The following is a 22090-nucleotide window of genomic DNA, read 5'->3' on the forward strand; positions in this document are numbered from 1 at the left end:
AAACAGCTCCTTGATGCCCTAACAAAACACAGGTTTTGGGGAAGTGTAAGAGGGAAACGAAGGGCTGTAGTATAGGCAGCCAAGAGTGTCTCCACCAGTGCCTAGGCAAGAATTCCTGGAGAAAGTCCAATTCACAGTTCTTCTCTGAACTTCAAGCCCTCAGTTGAATAAAACAACCAACGAACCAACCAACCAAACAAAACCCTAAACTTCAACATGTCCAAGACTGAACTTATGATTCTTATCAAAGTGGTCTATAAATGCTCTGTTTCTTTGTGAATAGCATCACCATTCCAGTTGCAAGAGCCAGAAAAATAGGAGTCATCATACTCTCCTCCTTTTTCCTCACCACCCATATCTAGTGCATCACTGAGTCCTGTTGATATAACCTCCAAAATAGCTCTTGGATCTACTACTCTCTTCACCTCCACTGACAGTATCCACTATCCAAGGATAGTGATCATCACCTTTTCCCTGGAGCTCTGCAGCAATCTTCAGCTTGGTCTCCCTGCATCCATTTTGACCTCCCTCCAACCTAGTCCTTCACATTACAGCTACAGCGGCCTTTTCAAACACGTGCTCATGCTTAAAATTTGCTTGCCGCTGCTCCTAGAATAAAGACCAAAATAAGGCCTTCCCCCAACTCTTAGCAATCCATTTCCTTGAGCTTGAATGGGCTGTGCTCCACCCCAACTCAAGACTTGTGCACTTGCCGTTACTCATGGCCCTTGTCATCCTTCAGATCTCAGCTTAACCGTCATTCCCTGGGAAAGCCTCTCCAAACTTCCTAATTAGGTCAAGTCTCTCTGCTATAGGATCATAGAGAAGTCTGTGCCTTTTCTTCAGGGCACTTTTCTGCCTATAGGCTGTAAGATCTACGAAAACAGAGAGCTAGTATCTCCTACAACATAACGCCAGGCACATAGTAAGTGTACACTATACAGTTGTTGAATGGCTCAATCAATGTATAAACTTCAAAGAAGTGTGGCCGATGATGAATGTGGACCCAGTCCCAGAGAGAACATAAATTATGGCCGTGACCCACCTGCACGGTCCAGCAGCCTGGACCGCAAGGCTCGTTGCTCCTCCCAGTAGCTCCGCCCCTTGGGTCCTGCCCCTCCCTGCTGAATCGTGGGGAGGGGCATAGAGGTCGCATGACGTGACAGCAGCAGGCCGCTGATTGGGTTTCCAGGCGTGCTGGCTAGGAAAGGGGGCGTGTCCGCATGCGCTGATTGGCTGGCGGGAAGCTGCTGGACGGGCGGCGGCGGCGGCGCGGGGGCGGGCGCTGGTAGGGACGGGACTGGGCTGGGCGGGGAGGGATGTAGCTGCGGGTAGGATGGGTCATCGCTGCCGGCTTCGGTGAGACTCGCTCGCGTGGACCGCCCGCGGCGGGCCCGCAGTGGCCGCGGCGGCATGAAGGGCGCTCTGGGGAGTCCTGTGGCCGCGGCCGCCGCAGGCGCCGCGATGCAGGAGAGTTTCGGCTGCGTCGTGGCCAACCGCTTCCACCAGCTGCTAGACGACGAGTCGGACCCGTTCGACATCCTGCGCGAGGCCGAGCGCCGACGCCAGCAGCAGCTGCAGCGCAAGAGGCGCGACGAAGCGGCGGGGGCGGCGGCCGGGGCTGGCAACCGCGGCGGCAGGAGCCCGGCTGGGGCCTCGGGCCACAGACCCGGCGCGGGCGGCTGCCGGAGGGAGTCTCAGAAGGAGCGCAAGAGCCTCCCGGCCCCCGGCGCGCAGCAGCCAGACAGCCCAGGGGGCGGCCCTCAGCCGCCCGGTACGCGCGCTCCGCCCGGCACCTAGATGCCCCCGGGTGGGCGCGGTGGGCGGGAGGGGAAGGAGAATGGGGTCATGGAGGTCACCTCTCCTCAGCAGCCCCACGACCTCCTACTACGAGACTGGGATCACTGGAATCTGTTCCAGAAAGGGGAGGGGGCTCCGGGAAGAGTTGGCTGGAGTTGAGGGTCCCTGTGGCCGAGGAGGGTGGGAAAAGAGGACGGGGTGGGGGGGGTGTCATGCCCCTTCTGGCCTTTCCCAGTCCCTTCTGGGGGCGAAGGAGAGTGCAGGCTTGGAGTAGGGGGTTTCAGAACGCTGAAACTGAGGCTTTACAAGTTGGGCAAAGTTGAGGGATATTTCTGGGTTGGTGTGTGGGGGCGAACACTGAGGTCGCTGCCCCGGGGCTCTCAGATCTAGAACTAGCAGGGACATTCTCCATCCTGCAGCCCAACCTCTGCAAGATTCGCGTCGGGAGGCAAAAAGTAGTGTGGTGGGAAGGAGGGAGGGGAGCGCCTTTTAGGGAGAATGGAGGAGGGCGCACGCGGACCCTGGGGGTGGTGGCGAGAGCCCGGGGTGTGTGAAGGATCGCCGGGGTGAGGGGCTGGGGCCTCTGTGATAGAGGGAAGTCCTGGGTGACCTCGGGGGCGGGCTGTGACGTCAGGGCCGCGAGCAGAATGCGGCGGGGGTGGACGCGGGGTCCCCGGCGGCGCCTTCCAAGCTCTGTGCCTTCACCCATCCATCCCCCTTACGGAGCTTCCAGCAGTCATCCCGCACGAGTTTTCAATATAGCAGGCAGCATTGATGGGTTGTGTAACTTGTCATTAACTCAGGCTGCTTTAAGAAAAGCGTTTTTAATTAACCTTTTCAACAAGAATATTCAAAGCTCCCCACTCCCTGCTTAGCCAGAACGGCAAGTGCAAAGCTTGGTGTACTACTCTCTGCATCTAGGGACGGAGGGTGCTTAAGAGTCTTTTCTCACCTGAACTGCATCAGTGGCAAAGCCTACAAGTTTCCACCTGTGTTTCCTCTGTTTTTCAAAAATAAGACAGTGGTCCTAAGGTTTCCGTAAAAAGAATGTTAAGATGTATAATTCGACCACTCCAGCCAGTGTTTGGCAGTGTATTCAACTTGGCTTTACTGACTTGGTCCTTGCTTGATAAAAATTGTGCAGCCCAGCCCTGAGAGAATAACACCTGATTTGAGTGTTGGGGCTTTGACTCCTGCAACTAGGTAATGTTTACCTTTATCTGTGGAAAGTTCAATCCAGCATTATCTCTTGAAAATCAGAAAATTAAGTCACTATAATAAAAATATTGAAAATTATTTAAAATGCTATTGGATATCCCAAGACTCCTTGGTAGGCCAGTACATTTATGAGCCTATTTAAACAGTGAGTGAGACTTGAGGTATTTTGTACATTTTGCATTATGTTCTATCTTTTCTTCTAAATCTATTTAGATAAATATCATAGTAATAAGAGAATTGGGAAAGGCTAAGCTTTATTTTTTAACAAGTGAAAATATGTATTTTAATGTGAAACTGAATTTAGTTTTCTATGTCCATGTATTGCTTTTTAACCTTTTTACTATTAAAAATGTCATGCATTTTTGTTATAAAAATTTTAAACAATTCAAAAGTGTATGAAGTAAAGTGAAAATCCTGTATTTTTCTTACTTTTAACACCTTGCATTTACATACATAATTGCACAGAGTTACTTCTTTTTTTCTAAATTTACCTGATATAAACTGGGTTGTAACCTGCATTTAGCGTTATGATCTAGTACAGTTATAACTTGCTAAACTAATAAACTTAGCACTGTAATCTAGTACATTTATAACTTTTTTTCTGTCAATTGTTTATGATCCAAGTGATCTGGCTTTTGAGATCTATATTAAAGAATTTTAGTTAGTTTTGTAGTTAAAATGGAAATTTTGTAATTCTAGTTCTTTTTCAAGTATGTTATTTCAGGAGCAAACAGCTCATTAATTTCCGTTTATGTAGTTACTGTGCTAAATTTATCTGTAATGGGTGTTAGAGAGCTACTCTCTCAAGGTTTTGTAGCCCTAATTGATATGGACTGTACTTTTCTAACACTCAAAATTTTTAATTTAGTTAGAATATTATAAATGAATGCTTAGTGTAGACAAGAATCAAAGTCAAAACAAGTTTGACGTATAACGGAAACATTAATCTCAAAAGGATGTGGAAATCATAAGATTTTCCCATAGAAATAGGTTTTTAATGGCCTTCACTATTTAACAATATACATAGACCCTTGGATGAGCCTTGCTCAAAAAAATTCGTCCTTGAAGTCTTCAGAGGCTGTTTCAGCTTTGCTTTTCCTGGCCTTTCAGAACTAATCTCTGAGTCAAAGCTCAAATTTATTTGGGGGAAATCTCACTGTAAATTTTATTGTATTCTAAATTTATTCACAATAAATTTTATTGTCCCTTCATGTGGGCTTGGGGTTACATCAGTGATCAGACTGCATATGCCAGCCTTTTATTGGAAAGGGCTAGTAAAATTCAATGTTTGCATATCCACTTGGAGCCGCTGATCTAGCACAGAAAAACTAGGTTCAGTTGCATTCTTGAATCCCTTAGTAGTAAATTGTGGGAAAAACTGGACCCCTATTGTCTTTGTGTTTTGGATTTTGGGAGGAAAAGGAAATGTTTGCAGGGTATTGATAATTATTCTAATAAGTTGCCAGTTATATTTAATGGTTTTCAACTTATACACAGAAGCTTTGGAAGAAGCTTTAGTATAAAGTATGCAGCAAATGTCATTTTAAATTTTGAATGATGAATTCCAAATTTAATTGATACAATTTTTAAAATAACCTTGAAAGCAGAAAGAAGGTGGGAATAAGCTCCTAAGTAATTCTGTAGTTGAGTGGAGATATTTAGTTGTTTTTTTTTTTTTTAATTACAGGTTATGAATAGGAAATTTGAAACTGTATTGAGATAACTTTTTACATTGAGGGAAAAGTATTGAAAAGTATTGTTACTGTTGATGTTCTTGCTGTTATGTCATGGTCTAATATAGTTTTCAACTTGTTAGGTAGTTAACTTTCACAATAACATTTTCTACCTTACATTTTAAATGCCTCTTCCAAATTTGATCTCTCTTAGTAACGTGTGTGCGCTAGGATCTGGCATTGCATACTCCTGGGCAATTGGGCACCAGTGTCAGTCTCTGTTTCTGCAATAAAAGCATAATGCTCTGTTTATGATAACATCTTTCCTATATCCTAAACATGTCACAAGCTCAGATTGTGGCTTCAGGAAGCAAATCAGATTTAAGCATTTCCTAGGTTATGGGACATTAACTTACGACTGAACTTAGATCTGTTGTGCAATATTTCACATTTCAAAAAAATAGTTTGTTAGCTAACAAGTAATAAATCGCACAGTTTTGTGTTACTGGTGTCACGACATGATTTTTGCTTTAAAATGAGATTAGTAACGTATTGGAACTATGTTAATATTTACATGTGCCTAGTTTATAAAGATTAGATAGAAAATATTAAGTGGGAAAATAGGAGAATACATGTAAACATATATTTCTTAAGAGTCACAAGTATCTGCCTAAGTAGAAGAGGAACCCAGTAGTTTAAAAAAATACCCATTAACTCAAGTACATTTAATATTTTTATAGCCATACAATAAATGTGAAGGGTGACATACCAAGAAAAATCTAAAATTTTCTACTAAAATGAAAATTGTACATAATGTTTGAGATGGAGACCTATTAAATGTATACAAAGAAAAGATAAACACACATTTTTGGAAGATGATTTAAGAAGTAACAAAGTTCTTCACAATATATTCACCAAATATTAGTTGCCTTAAGACATAGACCCTGCTGAAAAATTTTAAAGCGTCAAAACCGAGAGGAGTAAAAAGAGAACAGAGAAGGCTGGAGTGCCCCAGCCCCTACCTGCTCAGTGCTGGCCGCTCCATGGATGGGAGATGCCCCTTCAAGTGCTGGCCAGCCCTTGCATGAGTTGGCAAATACCAGCTTGGCCTCATATTTGAGAAGTGTGATCATAAATGTGTAAATCCCATCAAAGAGCAGGAAAATCTGTTTTCAAATGAGAACGATATAATGGTACAAACTATTTAAAAATGAAAACTTTATTAGCCAATGAATGATAAACTACAGTTGGGATTCTCAAAATATGTTCTGGAATACAGGGTATTTATCCTTTAGTTTTCTGGAAGGAACTTAGCTACCATGTTTTGATAAAGCTGCTCTTGTGAAATGTAGTTGATAATATATCTCCGTAGCTATCACAGAGTCATTGTAAAATATCTGTAATTGTAAGTTAGTTGGTATAGTTTATCTTATCATACTTTCTAGGACATAGGGGGTTCAATGGTAATGTCAAAGTTTTATTAAAAGACGACTCTGGGCAGTAGTAGTATCAGCAACGTTTTTTCTTCTCTGAACTTTTCCAAACTTCCCAAATTTTCCTATGACACTGATTTCTAGAAAAGTAAAATTTAAAAGTACCTGTAATAACGTGCTGCTGCAGACCTTGTGTTCTAGCTCTCCCCTTTGATTTCTCCCTGTCAGGCCAGAAACGAACTTCCAGAAGAGGCGAGCAGCAAGGATGGAGTGAGAGCCGGGGGACAGAGGTGACGCTTGATAGAGCAGAGCGGAGATCCTACAGGGAGTATCGACCCTATGAGACAGAGAGGCAGGCAGACTTTACACCTGAGAAGTTTACAGATGAAAAGTAAGTACTGCAGACCTCGGCCTGGAGGGTTGGGGGAACCAGAAGGATTTTCAGAGGACTACTAGCCTTTGCAACCTTTTTGTGGTGCCAGTCCTGGGAATATTTTGCCAATTTAAGTACCAAATCATACTACCTTAGGTAACACGTGAAGCACCTTCCATTTATCTCATAGATGACCTTAAGTCTTGGTTCAGGAAATCATTACACAATGAAAAATGGATTACTTATTGGTAACTATGAAAAGCATTCTTATAACAAACTATATAGGAGTATGCTAAACTGATTAAATTTTCTTTTGAAATTTAGGCCAGGGATATAATTATGTTCTTGATTTAGCAATACTAATTTGGGCTACTAATGAATTTAAACAAATTCCTAGCCCCATGTCAGGTCAATAGGTTATCGCGATGAAATTGGACAAAATAACTGATAAAATATGTGACACCAGTTTAAGGCTCCCATGCCGTCTCTAGAAGGTGCTCTGACCCGGAAGATGGTCTCAGGCTGGTGCAGCCTGACACCCTTCTGAGTAATGTGGCATGTGGGCTATCATGCCCACCTATACACAGAAAGCAGTTCTTAGTGTCTTACGCTTGGCACTAACAAGATGGATGCTTGCTGCCTCAAGTTTTTAATTATTAAACCTGCGTAGCACTGGGTTTAGATTAAAACAAAACAACTTGTGAATCATATTTAAAGGAAAAGAAAGTTAAAAAGGCTAAAAGAGACTAGAATAGTGTACAGTTTAATGTCAAGGGAGCCGTTATTCCCAAAGTCTTTCAACTTCTTGACTACCTATTCCACTACACATTCAAAACAGAGATGGTATATCTGCCACCATGTTAGAGGATGAGGGCTAGAGAAAGGCTTAATTCTGCTTTTTTGGGTGATTAGTTCAAATTTGCTATGTAACAGCCGCAGTCTGCTTGCTTACAGAAAGCCTTCTGGATCAGAGCTGCTTATTTTGGGAAGCATTTGTGTATTTTTTTCCTTCACTGCAGGGATTTATTCTGTGGAAATACAGAAATTATAACTCATGTTTCCAGCTTTTTTAGTAGCAAAATTATGAGTTTTTTTTAAAAGGATAAGTCTTTATATGTTACCATGAAAAAAACTGCCTATTAAGGGATGCCTATTTTGGATACAGAAAGTTTTAAGAATTATGTAAGGAATTCCCATATACCCTCATCCAGATTCTCCAATAACATTTTACCACATTTGCTTTATCATACCCCTCCCTCACTCTCTCCTTCTCTTTCTCCTCTCTCTCTTTCTCTCTGTCACACACACACACACACACACACACACACACACACCCCTCTTTATTCCTTGGCATTTGAGAGTAAGGTGCAGGAATGTCTCTTTATCCCTAAATACTTTAAATATATTTCCTAAAAACATGGTACAATTATCAAACTCATTAACATTGATACAATACTATTATCTAATTCTCTAAATTATGTAATCTACAGACTACTCAAATTGCACCAATTGTGCTAATAATATCCTTCTAGCAGAAGAAAAACAATTTTGGTTCAGGATCCAGTCCAGGAATGTGCATTGCATTTAGTCTTCTTTAATTTAAAACAGCTCTTCAGTCTTTCATTTATTTATGGATTTGACATTATTTAAGAGTATGGACCAGTTATTTTGTACAACAGCCCAGAATTTGAGTTTGCCTGCTCAAATTCTTAATGCTCACCAACCTATTAAAAAAGAGGATAAGTTACATGTAGAAGAATGAAATTAGAACACTACCTAACACCATCCACAAAAATAAACTCCAAATGGATTAAAGACCTAAATGTAAGACCAGACGCTATAAAACTCTTAGAGGAAAACAGAGGAAAAACACTCTTTGACATAAACCACAGCAAGATCTTTTTTGACCCACCTCCTAGAGTAATGGAAATAAAAACAAAAATAAACAAATGGGACTTAGTTAAACTTAAAAGCTTTTGCACAGCAAAGGAAACCATAAACAAGATGAAAAGACAACCCTCAGAATGGGAGAAAATATTTGCAAATGAAACAACAAAGGATTAATCTCCAAAATATACAAACAGCTTATGGAGCTCAATATCAAAAAAAACAAACAATCCAATTAAAAAATGGCCGGAAGACCTAAATAGACATTTCATCAAGGAAGACATAGAGATGGCCAAGAGGCACATGAAAAGATACTCAACATCACTAATTACTAGAGAAATGCAGATCAAAACTACAATGAGGTATCACCTCATGTGGTCAGAATGGCTATTATCAAAAAATCTAGAAACAATAAATGCTGGAAAGGGTGTGGTGAAAAGGGAACCCTCCTGCACTGTTGGCGGGAATGTAAATTGATACCACCACTATGGAAAACAGTATGGAGGATCCTTAAAAAACTAAAAATAGAACTACCGTATGACCCAGCAATCCCACTACTGGGCATATACCCTGAGAAAAGCATAATTCAAAAAGAGACATGTACCAAAATGTTCATTGCAGCACTATTTACAATAGCCAGGACATAGAGGCAACCTAAATGTCCATTGACAGATGAATGGATAAAGAAGATGTGGCACATATATACAATGGAATATTACTCAGCCATAAAAAGAAACGAAATTGAGTTATTTGTAGTGAGGTGGATGGAGTTAGAGTCTGTCATACAGAGTGAAGTAAGTCAGAAAGAGAAAAACAAATACAGTAGGCTAACACATATATATGGAATCTAAGGAAGAAAAAAAAAAAAAGGTCATGAAGAACCTAGTGGCAAGACGGGAACAAAGACACAGACCTACTAGAGAATGGACTTGAGGATATGGGGAGGGGGAAGGGTAAGCTGTGACAAAGTGAGAGAGTGGCATGGACATATATACACTACTAAACATAAAATAGATAGCTAGTGGGAAGCAACCGCATAGCACAGGGAGATCAGCTCTGTGCTTTGTGACCACCTAGAGGCATGGGATAGGGAGGGTGGGAGGGAGGGAGATGCAAGAGGGAAGAGATATGGGAACATGTGTATATGTATAACTGATTCACTTTGTTATAAAGCAGAAACTAACACACCATTGTAAAGCAATTATACTCCAATAAAGATGTTAAAAAAAAAAAAAAGATGTGGCACATATATACAATGGAATATTACTCAGCCATAAAAAGAAACGAAATTGAGTTATTTGTAGTGAGGTGGATGGACCTAGAGTCTGTCATACAGAGTGAAGTAAGTCAGAAGAGAAAAACAAATACCATATTCTAACGCATATATACGGAATCTAAAAAAAAAAAAAAATGGTACTGACAAACCTAGTTGCAGGGCAGGAATAAAGATGTAGACATAGAGAACAGACTTGAGGACATGGGGTGGGAGGGGGAAGCTGGGGCGAAGTGAGGGTAGCATCGACATATATACACTACCGAATGTGGAATAGTTAGCTAGTGGGAAGCAGCAGCATAGCACAGGGAGATCAGCTCGGTGCTTTGTGATGACCTAGAGGGGTGGGATAGGTAGGGTGGGAGGGAGGCCCAAGCGGGAGGGGATATGGGGCCATATGTGTACATATGGCTGATTCACTTTGGTGTACAACAGAAACTAACACAGTACTGTGAAGCAATTATACTCCAATAAAGATCTATTTTTAAAAAAAAGAGAATATATTTTATAAGATGGGGATTATAAAGAAGCAATTGAGCATATATTTAATTGGGGGTGGGGTAAACCTGTGGGATAAAGAAAAATGATTTAAGGGATTAAAATAGACTAGAACACAGGGTTATTTTTAGGGTCAGCTTCAGTTACTATTATATTATTAATGAATTCGTTATTTTATCAGTATCTGATCTAGATTTCATGTAAATTTAGACCCGATTTTGACTATTGGCATTATTTTCCATATAGAGTTTTATGCTTCATTTCTTCTCAGTTTTTAGGTAGACTTCTTTTCTTTTACGGCCGTGTCCAACTTCCTGGTTAAGAACTTACTGTTACTTTTCATTTGTCATTGTTTTAGAGCTCTGCTTTAGATATTTACTGTAATGTGGAATCAGATTCTACAACAGTCTCTATTTAAAATTTTGGTTTTGGTCTGGGGAGGTGGGAGACAGAAAGGCCAGCTTGGAGAATTGATTTAAGATGATGTTTCTTGAAAGAGACTGGCATAAAGTTAATGATTGGCGCTTCTGTATTTCTTTATCTTTTTGAGTAAGGAGAATTGTGAGTTTTGTATCTTTTTATCGGTGATTGTATAGTAGCTTTTTAATGTAACAGTTTCAGCCTGTTTCAGTAGACTGGAACACACCTCTAGTTCTGGTGTTTGAGCCACTAATGTCACTAGATTTCAATAAGTAATTTGTTGCTTTAAATGTTTTTAAAAGCCTTGACAAATTAAAAAACATAATTTATCTTATTAAACTAGGATTTAACAATGAAAAAGATGAGGCCCTTCCTGCAGAAGCTTTGAGTCTGGTGGAGGAGAGACAAGTCCTCATAAAAAGTGACAGTGACCAGATGGTAGCAGAGAATGGATGTGAGGAGAAGCGGGCGGTCAGGCCCTGGATCCAGTGGGTGTGGCAGGGAAAGAGTGAGAAAAGGCAGATTCTTGGCTTGGACACTTCCACGTTGTGAGTTAGGGACCGTAGTAGGAGCAAGGGGTCAGTGTTGGTCATGTATCTTCAGGGCCATGGGGTGACATAGGGGGATGTCCAGGAAGTAACTGGCTTTGTGGCCTGAAATCAGAGAGACCCCCAAATGAGAGACACAGGGTCACGTGAAGGGGCCATGTAGCATTAGCATAGGGACGAGGACGATGTGTACAGGAGGTGGGGAGTCAGGAATGCTGGTGCTCTTAAGGACAAATGGGTAGGTATCCAGAAGATGAGATATCCAAGACATATTCCATGAAAAAGGCAAGGTGTAGAACCTTTCCCTGTATGTGACTCTGCAGTGTCTGTCTCTGAGAAGTGGAATTGTGTGGCCAAGAAGCAAGAGGAGTACCTTGTGAATGTTTGGGTATTACCTATTTCAAAAATCATTTTATAAGGATGAGCAGGGAAAGAGAAGCCAGAAAGGGCAGAGGAAAATTAGTGGTTGGCAGTGTCAAATGATGCATAAGGGTCAGATGACCTAGAGACAAAAGTTGCTATTGGATTTAACAACAAAGACGTCATCTTCAGCTATCTTCCTCATCTGTGGGCACTAGTTGTAATTAAACGACTGTACGTGAAGGGCTCAGAACAGTGCTAGAGATAGTATGTGCTTAGTAAATTTAACTATTAATTTTTTTATTCAAGACACACAATTCTTTCCAATATACTGTAGCCATAATGTCCTTCTAGAATTTTTTTTTAATCAAAAAAAGCCTTAGCTCTTTAATGCAATTCACTGCTTTTTATTATACTCGTCTCTTCCAAGACCAGTTGACAGGTTTGATCGAGACAGACCACTGAGAGGTCGTGGAGGCCCAAGAGGGGGCATGCGAAGCAGAGGCAGAGGTGGTCCTGGGAACAGAGCTTTTGACGGTTTTGACCAGAGAGGGAAACGAGAATTTGAGAGATACAGTGGGAATGATAAAATGTAAGTTTCTTTGTAAATGGCTATTTTCCCTTTAAGATCTTGGTGTGAATCTGTTGTGTGTTAATATTTAGTTGACTTTATACTAGCATGCAGTTATTCCTAAGGGGGCTGATCCTGGGACAGTTTTTATGATCAACTTTTCTGATTTGGAGATTGACTGGAGACCAGCTTCCAGTTTAAGGGAATATTCTTTCTTTTTCTAGAGCAATCAGAACTGAAGACAACATGGGTGGATATGGAGTTCGCACCTGGGGATCAGGTAAAGATACCAGGTATGGTGCAAACGTGTACCTTCTGTGAACCTACAATTAAGTGGAAATATCAGGATCTTTATTTGCCTGTCTTGAAAATTATGTCCTCTGTGTTATGCTTGCCATGTCTTTATACTTGTGTGCTTTATGTAGCGATTGAATTTAGGCTTTTGTTTCATGAGATAACTTTTTAAAACAGTTTTGCTATGTTGCGGTTAGATTTGAAACTGCTTTCAAAATTCTTTTATTTTATCTTATTTTAGCCACGCAGATTGTATATTTGCTGATGCCCCAAGTACATGGCACTGTATATTTGCATATGCCTCAGAATGCTTTTTAAATTCCTGGATAGTCTATACTTTATTTTTCTGTGACTTTCCAAAGTTTTTGTATACATTGCCTCTTTTTTTTTTTAATAAGTTTATTTATTTATTTATTTATTTTTGGCTGCGTTGGGTCTTCGTTGCTGCGTGCAGGCTTTCTCTAGTTGCAGCGAGCGGGGGCTACTCTTTGTTGCAGTGCACGGGCTTTTCATTGTGGCTTCTCTTGTTGCGAAGCATGGGCTCTAGGCGCACGGGCTTCAGTAGCTGTGGCACACGGGCTCAGTAGTTATGGCTCGTGGGCTCTAGAGCGCAGGCTCAGTAGTTGTGGCACACGGGCTTAGTTGTTCCGCAGCATGTGGGATCTTCCCAGACCAGGGATCGAGCCCGTGTCCCCTGCATTGGCAGGTGGATTCTTAACCACTGCGCCACCAGGGAAGTCCCTGCATCTTGATTTTATAAAATCATTTGCAGATGAAAGCTCAATGACAAGTTTCACCTGAGGTTCAAATTTGATATTTCTCAGGCTTTATGATATCTCAGATCTGTGCCAGTTTTGCTACTTAGGGGAGGTACTTGGTTCTGCTATTTCTGTCATTTCAGGGCTGCAGGGAAGTACGAGGAATGGGTTGCTCCAGGATGTGTTGCAGGGAAGGCTTTACACAAGTTTGAAGGTTTGAGGGGATCCAGACTTCCACTTTTTTTCTTTTGAAGAATATAGGTTCTTTACATAAACTTATTTTTCTTAAATTTTTATCCTTAAAAACAAATGTACAAAATGAGATCAAATGTAAAATTAAATTTACTACCATTGCACATCTGTGTTGTCCTTGAAAAGAAACTTGTTGAATGTTTGTCAATCTAGGGTTCTATAGAATCTCAAATACAGACTTTTTCATTTTGTTTTATTTTACTGTAATAGTATATTTTTAAAAAGTAATATAGGCACTTTCTGCATCATCTGATTTACTAGCTTATTTAATACTACCACCCCATTTCAGTTTGCATTTGAGTTTAAAATCATTTTGGCTCCAAGTGATTACTTACTCTAAGAGGTAATTATTGACCTTGGAACATGAAGAAGTGACCACATGTGCTCCTGGCAGATGGTATGTCCCAATGTTAAAATGAAACGTGCCCCATGGCATTCATTTTGGATTGGTTTGTGAGTTATAAAGTCAAAGCTCTTAGGTGGTAATAATGTGTAATTGAAAGTTCTTTTGTAGAATAAGACTTTAATTTCTTATTTAATACATTGAGATTTTGATTTGCCACCATGGTATAGTGCAGCTGAGTTATGATTAATGAGAAAACAGCAGAGGTGAGCCTAACAATAAGTGATGTGTTCGTGGCTGACAAGGGCGAGTGCTGCACCACGCATTGGAGGTGTGAGGGTTTTGCTGTAGTTTAGTATTCCTGTTTGAAGACATTGGCAGTATAACTAGATCTAAGGACAAGATGCTTTCAAAATGGTGTGACTGAGCCATTTCCATTGTTATTGGTTTTCTTCAAGAGTTTGACTGTTAGTACCTGTGCTGAAAATAGAATTTTCTCCATTTGTAATAATTTTAAAAGTGTAATATCAGATATTATTTTCTTGTTACTAACTGGAATAGACACCCACAAATGCAGTTTTTAATAATACTGCCTTCCAACTTTTGTTGTGAAGAGCCAAGACAGTTTTATATAGTAATCAAGCAACACTGGATTAAATCTGTTCACTGTCATAGATTTGGTTAAGTATGAAGTCTGATTGAATTTGAACTAGTTAACAAAGCATTGAGGTGTTTAAAATTGTTTTGTAACCATACTTGTGCAAACAGGCATTTTCTACATAAGTATAACTGAAGTCAAAATATAGGCATGGGCCCTGGAGCTTTATCTTTCTTCTAATAAATCCAACATTGGTGATTTACTTTCAACAAAATAATAAAATTTGCCAAAATAAATTGTTGCTAATCTTGAAACTTGTTCTGTAGTTTTGGTCATATGGTTCTATAAGCTATGGTTCTATTGAGCTATAAGCACAAAATTAGTTTTGTGTTTATTCATAAAATAATTTAGGTCAATACAGGAGGGAGGTCTGTGATTTTTCTTCTAAATTGATTGACAGGTTTAGGAATTGCTGGTCTCTTTGTTTTGTATTCTGCTTCTTTTTTCTTCCCCTATATAGTTATAGCCCTTTTATGATTTTTAATTGTTGAAAGCTATGAACTGTCAGTGAATCCATGTTTTTTATCCCCTTGGTTTATGACATGGCCAAGGGAATAAAGAGAAAGTTGGAGTAATACAGCACTGCCACTGCTGCTAGACTCCTGGATGCTAAAAACTCCCATGACCCACGAGGGTCAGGCTGATGTGTAGAGGCTGCTTTTGTTAGAGGACTTCAGTCAGGCAGAGCAGCAGGGATGTCCTTCCAAACAGGGAGAACATTTGAGTTAGGACCTTTTTTAAAAGTAAAAATTATTTATTCAAATTTTGTGTTGGAAAACTGAGTTTTTTTTAAAGTTGATAACAATGGCTTTGAGTTGAGAATTAAAATATTTTTAATGTAAAAACTCTATTCTTTTATTATAGTTCAATTTATGTTTACTTAAAAAAAAACCTGATTTTATGAAGATTTTTCCTGAACTGGGGATGAAAAAGTGCTGGGTTCTGAATGTAGAGTGTAAAATATTTCTATTATATTGACCAATTTTAGCATTTTCCTGAGAATGAAATTTCTTTTGCTGGTACTTTTTTAAAAGTAATGTTCGGATAGGATTAATGTCAACATAAAAAAATTAAGATTATGTATTTAAAATTCAAATTGTTTTTCACTGTGCTGTAATTTCTAATCTGCAGATTATGTATTTAGATGTGATGGTATGTAAATTGATGTTTCAAAGCCTTATTTTTCTGGTATGGTTATCACCAGCTTGTTTGTAATCCTACACATTCCTTTTTGTGGAATGTTTCCACTTTCTTGCCATTTTCTAAAGTTTGAAATGGCATATTCTTAACTATTTTAAGTCATTTAACACTAACAGGTTGAAAATTTTTATGGCCCTGTTAATATTTGTAATTTCCTAGGATAATAAGAGTTTTGAATAATTGTTCTGGTCCTTTACAATCTGTTTTTAATTTTAGGCCATTCATGGAAACTTGTATTTCTCAAAGTACTTTTCACACTTTTGGAAATAATTTATATGGATTAGCAATTAAGAGCATTTTTCTTCCTCTTGTTTATTTTGATGTGGGTTACCTGTATGTACATATTAATTCCTTGAGGGATGTTTACTTAAGAAAAAGGACATTGAAATGTGGTTTTTTTCTATCTTGAATATGTAAGGGCATTGATGTAAACAGATCTGTGTGACTAGAGTGGTTCTTGCTGCTTTGCAGTGACATGGACCTGACTGCCCCCATGGAAGAGACCACAGTGGTGGAGGAGTCCCTGGGCCCCCTGGAGGAGGAATCTCCAGCCAAGTGGGTATTTCATTCATTTTACCCATTGGGTTGTTGGTGGTTTTCTTAAAGATTTATAAGAGGTCTTCATAGAATAGGAAGCTCAGCCTTTCATCATATCACAGAGGGTTATCTTCTTAATGTGTTAATGAATAATCAAACTAATTAATAGTTCAAATCATCTAATGAATGATTATTAATGATAATTAATGGGTTGAATTCAAGTATTCTGTCCTGTGCCTACAACTTATTTTCCATCAGCAGCCTGTACTGTGACTAGTCTCTCTCTCATCAGGATCCCCATCTTTTGTCCCTTTATTCTCTCCCAGTCCCTCCTTCCTCTTTTCTTCATGGAGCTTAGTTCCCTGGTCCATCTGTAGCACCCTTGCCAAGGCTTTAAACTCCCTTGCCCCTTGGGTCTATGAGTACCTTGCTAGCAAATGCACCCACCTCCTGGACAACCGGTAGCCATCTGCCTTCTTTCTGCCTGCATCCACAGGCTGAGCACTGCAAGATACTCAGCAGGACTGATGGGAACCCCTGTAAATTCCCGATCACCACATTCTGAACTGAGCCCTCAACACCGCCCAGCAATACCCATTTCTTGGATTCGCTCTTTCCCCCACCCACTACAATGACTGGCTCAGTCCTTCCTGTGCCCTCAGAGCCCTGACATTGCCCCCCACTTTCCCCTTCTTCCATCCTTACGACACCCACACCTCCTCTTTCATTTTCTGGGTACAACTTGGCCTCCTTTGTCACAGAGAAATTACACCACTCTCAAAGGTGCAAACCTGCCTGCACCTGCCTCCTGGGCTTCTTCGCTTGTGGTAAAATAGAGGCACCATCCCTCCACCAGCCTCTCCAGCGTTTGGATCCTATTTCCTACTGACTTCAGAGAAATCTCACTATCAGTTAGCTCCTTCGTTTTTAGGCATACTCACTTCCTTCTTCCCATCTCTGGTCTTCTTATCAACATTTTACCTGCGCTCAATCTTTCCTGTTTTAAGCCTCTTGTTGCCCCTACATTCACATTCAGCTGCCTTTTTCGGGGTTATGTGCATTCTTTCTTCATTTCCTCCCCTTCACTTCATCCTCGCTTCACTCCAGGTCTGGCTTTGTCCTCATTGCCCTTCTGAAACAATCACCACATGTCTCCAGACCTAACAGATGTTTCGGTCTGCATCTTTCTTGACCTCTCAGAACATGTAGCTTTACAGGCATACCTCAGAGATATTGTGGGGTTTGATTCCAGACCAACGCAATAGAGCGAATATCACAATAAAATGAGTCACACGATTTTTTTGGTTTCCCAGTGCATATAAAAGTTATGTTTAGACTATACTGTAGTCTATTAAGTGTGCAATAGCATTATGTCTAAAAAAAAAGTATACATACCTTAATTTAAAAATACTTTATAGCTAAAAGATACTAACCTTTTTAACATATTTATCATCTCAGCCTTCAATGAGTCATAATCTTTTTGCTGGTGGAGGGTCTTGCCTTGATGATGGCTGCTGACTGATGAGGGTGGTGGTTGCTAAAGATTGGGGTGACTGTGCAGTTTCTTAAAATAAGACAGCAATGAAGTTTGCCATATTGACTGACTCTTCCTTTCATTTGAACACTTAGAGGCCATTATAGGGTTATTAACTGGCCTAATGTCAATACTGTTGTGTCTCAGGGAATAGGGAGGCCCCAGAAGAGGGAGAGAGATGGGAAGGCCAGTTAGTGGAGCAGTCAGAACACATACAACATTTATTGATTATGTTCACTGTCTTATGTGGGTGCAGTTTGTGGCACCCCAAAACAATTACAATAGTAACATCTTTGTATCATTGGTCACAGATCACCATGATAAACATAATAATAATGAAAATGTTTGAAATATTTCGAGAATTACCAAAATGTGACACAGAGACATCAAGTGAGCAAATGCTGTTGGGAAAATGGTGCTGCTAGACTTGCCCAACGCAGGGCTGCCACAGATATTCAATATGTTAAAAAGGCAGAATCTGTGAAGTGCAATACAACAAGGTATGCCTGTGTTGATTTCCTCTTAACCACAACCTCCCATTGGTTTCTGCATTCTTCTGGCTTGCTTTCTGCTGCTCAGTTCCTCCTTTGCAGACTCATCCTTGTCTTTCCGCTCTTTTAAAATGTTGAGTTCTTCAGGGCTCTGCCTTAGGCCCTCTTCTCTGCGTCTAGTGTCTCTTTATAGGGTCTCATGCACTCCTGCAGCTTGAGTTGTCATTTATCCCCTGACTCCAGAATATATACCTCTGGCTCCAACCTTCAACATGGACTCCAGGCCCATGTGTCCATCTGCCTCCTAGACACCTCCCTGTGGGCATCCCAAATGCACCTCATGCTCAGTGTGGCCGGGACTGAGGTCCATAAGCCCCCACCCTCATTAGGTGTTTCTGTTTTGCGGAACGGCATTGCCATTCATCCAGTTGCACAAACCAGAAACCTAGGAGTCATTCTTGAGATTTCCTTCTTCTTGACCCACTGTCTCCCCAAAATCCAATCTGTCACCATGCCCTGAGGATTTGTACCCTTTTATATCTACCATCTCCACTCGCCATCATAGTATCCGCTACTGCTATCTGCTCTCTCACCAGAGCTCCTAATGGGGCTTCTTGCATTCTCACATTCTACCAACCCACCCGTTTCACACCAAAGTGGCTTTCACACTGCCATTCTGATCATCATGCCCCTACCCCTCGAGTAAGACCCTCCCCCTGGTGGCTTCCTGTCCTTTTTCTGTCCCTTGCCCTGACCTGCACAGTCCTGCATGGTCTGGCCCATGAAGAGCCCTCAAGTTCAACCACTCCTGTGCCTTCTCCAGGTTCACCATGTGGCCCTTATTTCATGTTCCCAAGCACCTTTCTCCAGCTCCTATGCCACACCTGCCAAAGAGCTTTTGCAAGTGCTGTTTTCTTGTTTTTCTGTACCTCTCTTCCACACCCCCTTCACCCTTCACCTATTTATTTAACTCTTACTCATCCTTCAGCTGCGAAGAGGCAATGCTTAAGAGCAGAGACTCTGAGCCAGTGTTCTGGGTTCAAATCCCAGCTCTGCCAGTTACTAGTTTGGCTAAGTTATTTAATCTTTCTGTGCCTCAGTTCTCTTCATCTGTAAAATGGGAATAATAATAACACCTACATCAGAAGGCTGTTATAAGGATTGGTTGGGTGTGCATGTGTTTCATGTAGAGTGGGGCCTGGCATGTAGTTAGTGCTGTATAAATACCTACTATTATTATTGTTACTTATTGCAAGAGTAAAGTGCTACGATTGATGATTGTGAAAGCTGTTAAGTTACTATTCAAAACAACTAAGTAATGTATTTAATTAAAGAAATAGATTAATAGTTAATATGAATATTTAGACAGTAAGTAAACTAAGAAAATAGATCAACAGTGTATATGAATGTTAAGAAGTGAGTTAATTAGATACCTTCAGGAAAAATTGGATCCTTTTTGAGCCAGTAGACCATTTATACAAATTCAGGTAATATAAAGCAGAATAATAGAGAGTAAATTATAGCATAATTGTAATCTTTAGAATTGATTGAGGTACTCTAGCATTCATAATATTAGACAAAATAATTATTGCAATTAATCAGTTATTCTGAAAGACAAAATAATACTTAATGATTTTGTTGGCAGTCTCATTGTCCGCGATATCCTAGTGGAGCTAGTCAGCAAATCTCTCTCCCTCTGCTGAACATGCTGGACAGTGAGCATCCAGTTAAAATTGCAGGAGCTGCAGTGCACCGCAGCTGCAGTCTGGTGGCCGACCACATGAGAAATTCTTGTTTCTGCACTGCCTTGTCAAATTTTAAAATTATTACTAACATTTGTAGTAATACAATTATAGTTTTTTATAATTTCAAAATTAGGCTTGTATATGCATTCTAAGATGGAGATGCTCTCTGATCTTGGCTTTGTCGGGATATTGACCTAACACCCAAGCTTTCAGCATTCAGCCAGAATGTATATTTAGTGCAACTCTTGGTTTAGAACTTCTTGGTAGGTGAATTTAATGTACCCTTGCTTATTTTCAAACCTACAAGCCAAAGTACATACATTTTCCTCAAATTGGACACATTTTGTTGACAGTTATATGTGCTATGCCCTTCCTTCCTTCTTCGTTTCATTACAGAAGTATTACATGTTTCTTGTCACGTGGTGTTCTAATGTCCAAGGATACCTGTGACAGTTTCCTGTTTTGCTTTAAGAGTAAGTCTAATATTTATTGAGCATTTCTTGTGTGCCAGGAACTGCTCTAAATGAGTCTATGGCTTAACTCATTTAACCCTTTGCTGCCTGTGAAGGAGAAGGTACTGTTCCTATTCTAATGCTGAGACATACAAGTTAAACAACTTGTAGTAAATGTCAGAGCCAGAATTTGAACCAGGTATTGTGGCATGAACATTCATGTTCTTAACTGTACTGAGTGGTAGGAATGGTTAAAAGTGCCATTTAGACTGACTTGCTATTAAGAACTGCAAATGGGAGAAGGTGGTTCTGTAAGCAGGGGAAGAGCTGCCAGGATCACTGAGGATTTCCCTATTAAGTAACATGGACCAACAACTCCCTTCCATCCTTAAAAATTTTTAACTCTATGAAAAGAGAATGGTGAGGAAGCATTATTACAAAATATCTGCAATTAATTATTTTGTACTTTGTTTCCAGGGGTATCTGCTTAGACAATGAAGATTGTTATGTACTGAGTCTTCTTAAAGCAGGACCACACCTCTTTAAAATTTTTATCGCAAATTTATGAGGAGCTCAAAGTTTATCATGAAATTCACTTCCCTTTCAGTACTTAATTTTTTTCTTTTATTACTTTTTTGGCTGCATAGGGTCTTCGTTGCGGCACGCGGGATCTTTCATTGCGGCGCGTGGTCTCTTTGTTGCAGCGCTCGGGCTTCTCTCTAGTTGCGGTGCCTGGGTTTCTCTCAAGTTGAGGCACTCGGGTTTTCTCTCTAGTTGTGGCGCATGGGCTCCAGAGTGTGTGGGCTCTGTAGTTTGCGGCACGCGGGCTCTCTCCTTGAGGTGCACGAGCTTAGTAGTTGTGGTGCGCGGGCTTAGTTGCCCTGTGGCATGTGGGATCTTACTTGATCAAACCCACATCCCCTGCATTGGAAGGCGGATTCTTTACCACTGGACCACTAGGGAAGTAGCCCTTTCAGTACTTTGGAAGGATGTAGGAGGTATTATTTACATGTTAGGTTAGATCCACTTGCCGCAGTTAAGTATTCAGTGAGTAAAGTTTTATTTCTAGAACCTGCTTTCCTTGATTCACTGCACATTTTCATTCAGGTGAAAAAGTATTGCCTGAATGGAAGTTTGGACATTTGAATTGATGATTTGTATGCTTCCTCTGTCCATATCTTGACTATCTTCCATCTAAGCATTTTTTCTGCCATCTTATTCCTTAAATAGCACAGAGGTTAAATGCGGGCTTTGGAGATAGAATGAATGGATATGAAACTTGGCTCTTTCATTTATTTGTTAGCTGTATAACCTGTCTCCTTGATTTTCTTACCTGTAAAATGGAGCTGTTAATTTTAACTAACTTGTGGCATTAATTAACATGAGCAAATTAATGTAAAGCACTTTGAATAGCATCTGGCACCTAGTAAACATACAGTAAATATTAGCATTATTATCCCATTTATTTCTACATAAAGATAACTGTTGTTAAAACAGTTCTATTTCTTCTATAATTTTACCCATTTAGAAACAAAATGTATAATTATCAAATCTTCATACAGCATTGTTCACATTACAAGTCATAGATTTGATGACTTATATCTATAAGCAGTTTTGATGGAAAATTCTTTCCAAAAATTTTTTATCATATTGGGTGGGCCAAAAGTTTCATTCGGTTTCTTCTGTAAAATGGCTCTAGTAGCACTTAGTTGTCTTTAACTTCATTGGAAACAATTTTGTTACATTGTATTTGACAGCTGTCATATCAGCGT

General features: G+C 40.2%; 1 protein-coding gene across 1 annotated transcript in view; it reads left to right on the plus strand.

Annotated features, from left to right (window-relative positions):
• Positions 1-1322: 1322 nt before the first annotated feature.
• The window catches only part of HABP4 (hyaluronan binding protein 4), a 35514-nt gene continuing 14746 nt past the window's right edge, over positions 1323-22090 (plus strand). The window contains exons 1-5 of the mRNA XM_068553351.1: positions 1323-1774; positions 6353-6515; positions 11914-12075; positions 12279-12347; positions 16031-16114. Of these exons, the coding sequence (XP_068409452.1) occupies positions 1414-1774; positions 6353-6515; positions 11914-12075; positions 12279-12347; positions 16031-16114 (839 nt within the window). The 5' untranslated portion in view covers positions 1323-1413. The remainder of the gene's footprint in view (positions 1775-6352; positions 6516-11913; positions 12076-12278; positions 12348-16030; positions 16115-22090) is intronic.

Source organism: Eschrichtius robustus, chromosome 10, assembly GCF_028021215.1.
Source record: "Eschrichtius robustus isolate mEscRob2 chromosome 10, mEscRob2.pri, whole genome shotgun sequence".
Taxonomy (NCBI): Eukaryota; Metazoa; Chordata; class Mammalia; order Artiodactyla; family Eschrichtiidae; genus Eschrichtius; species Eschrichtius robustus.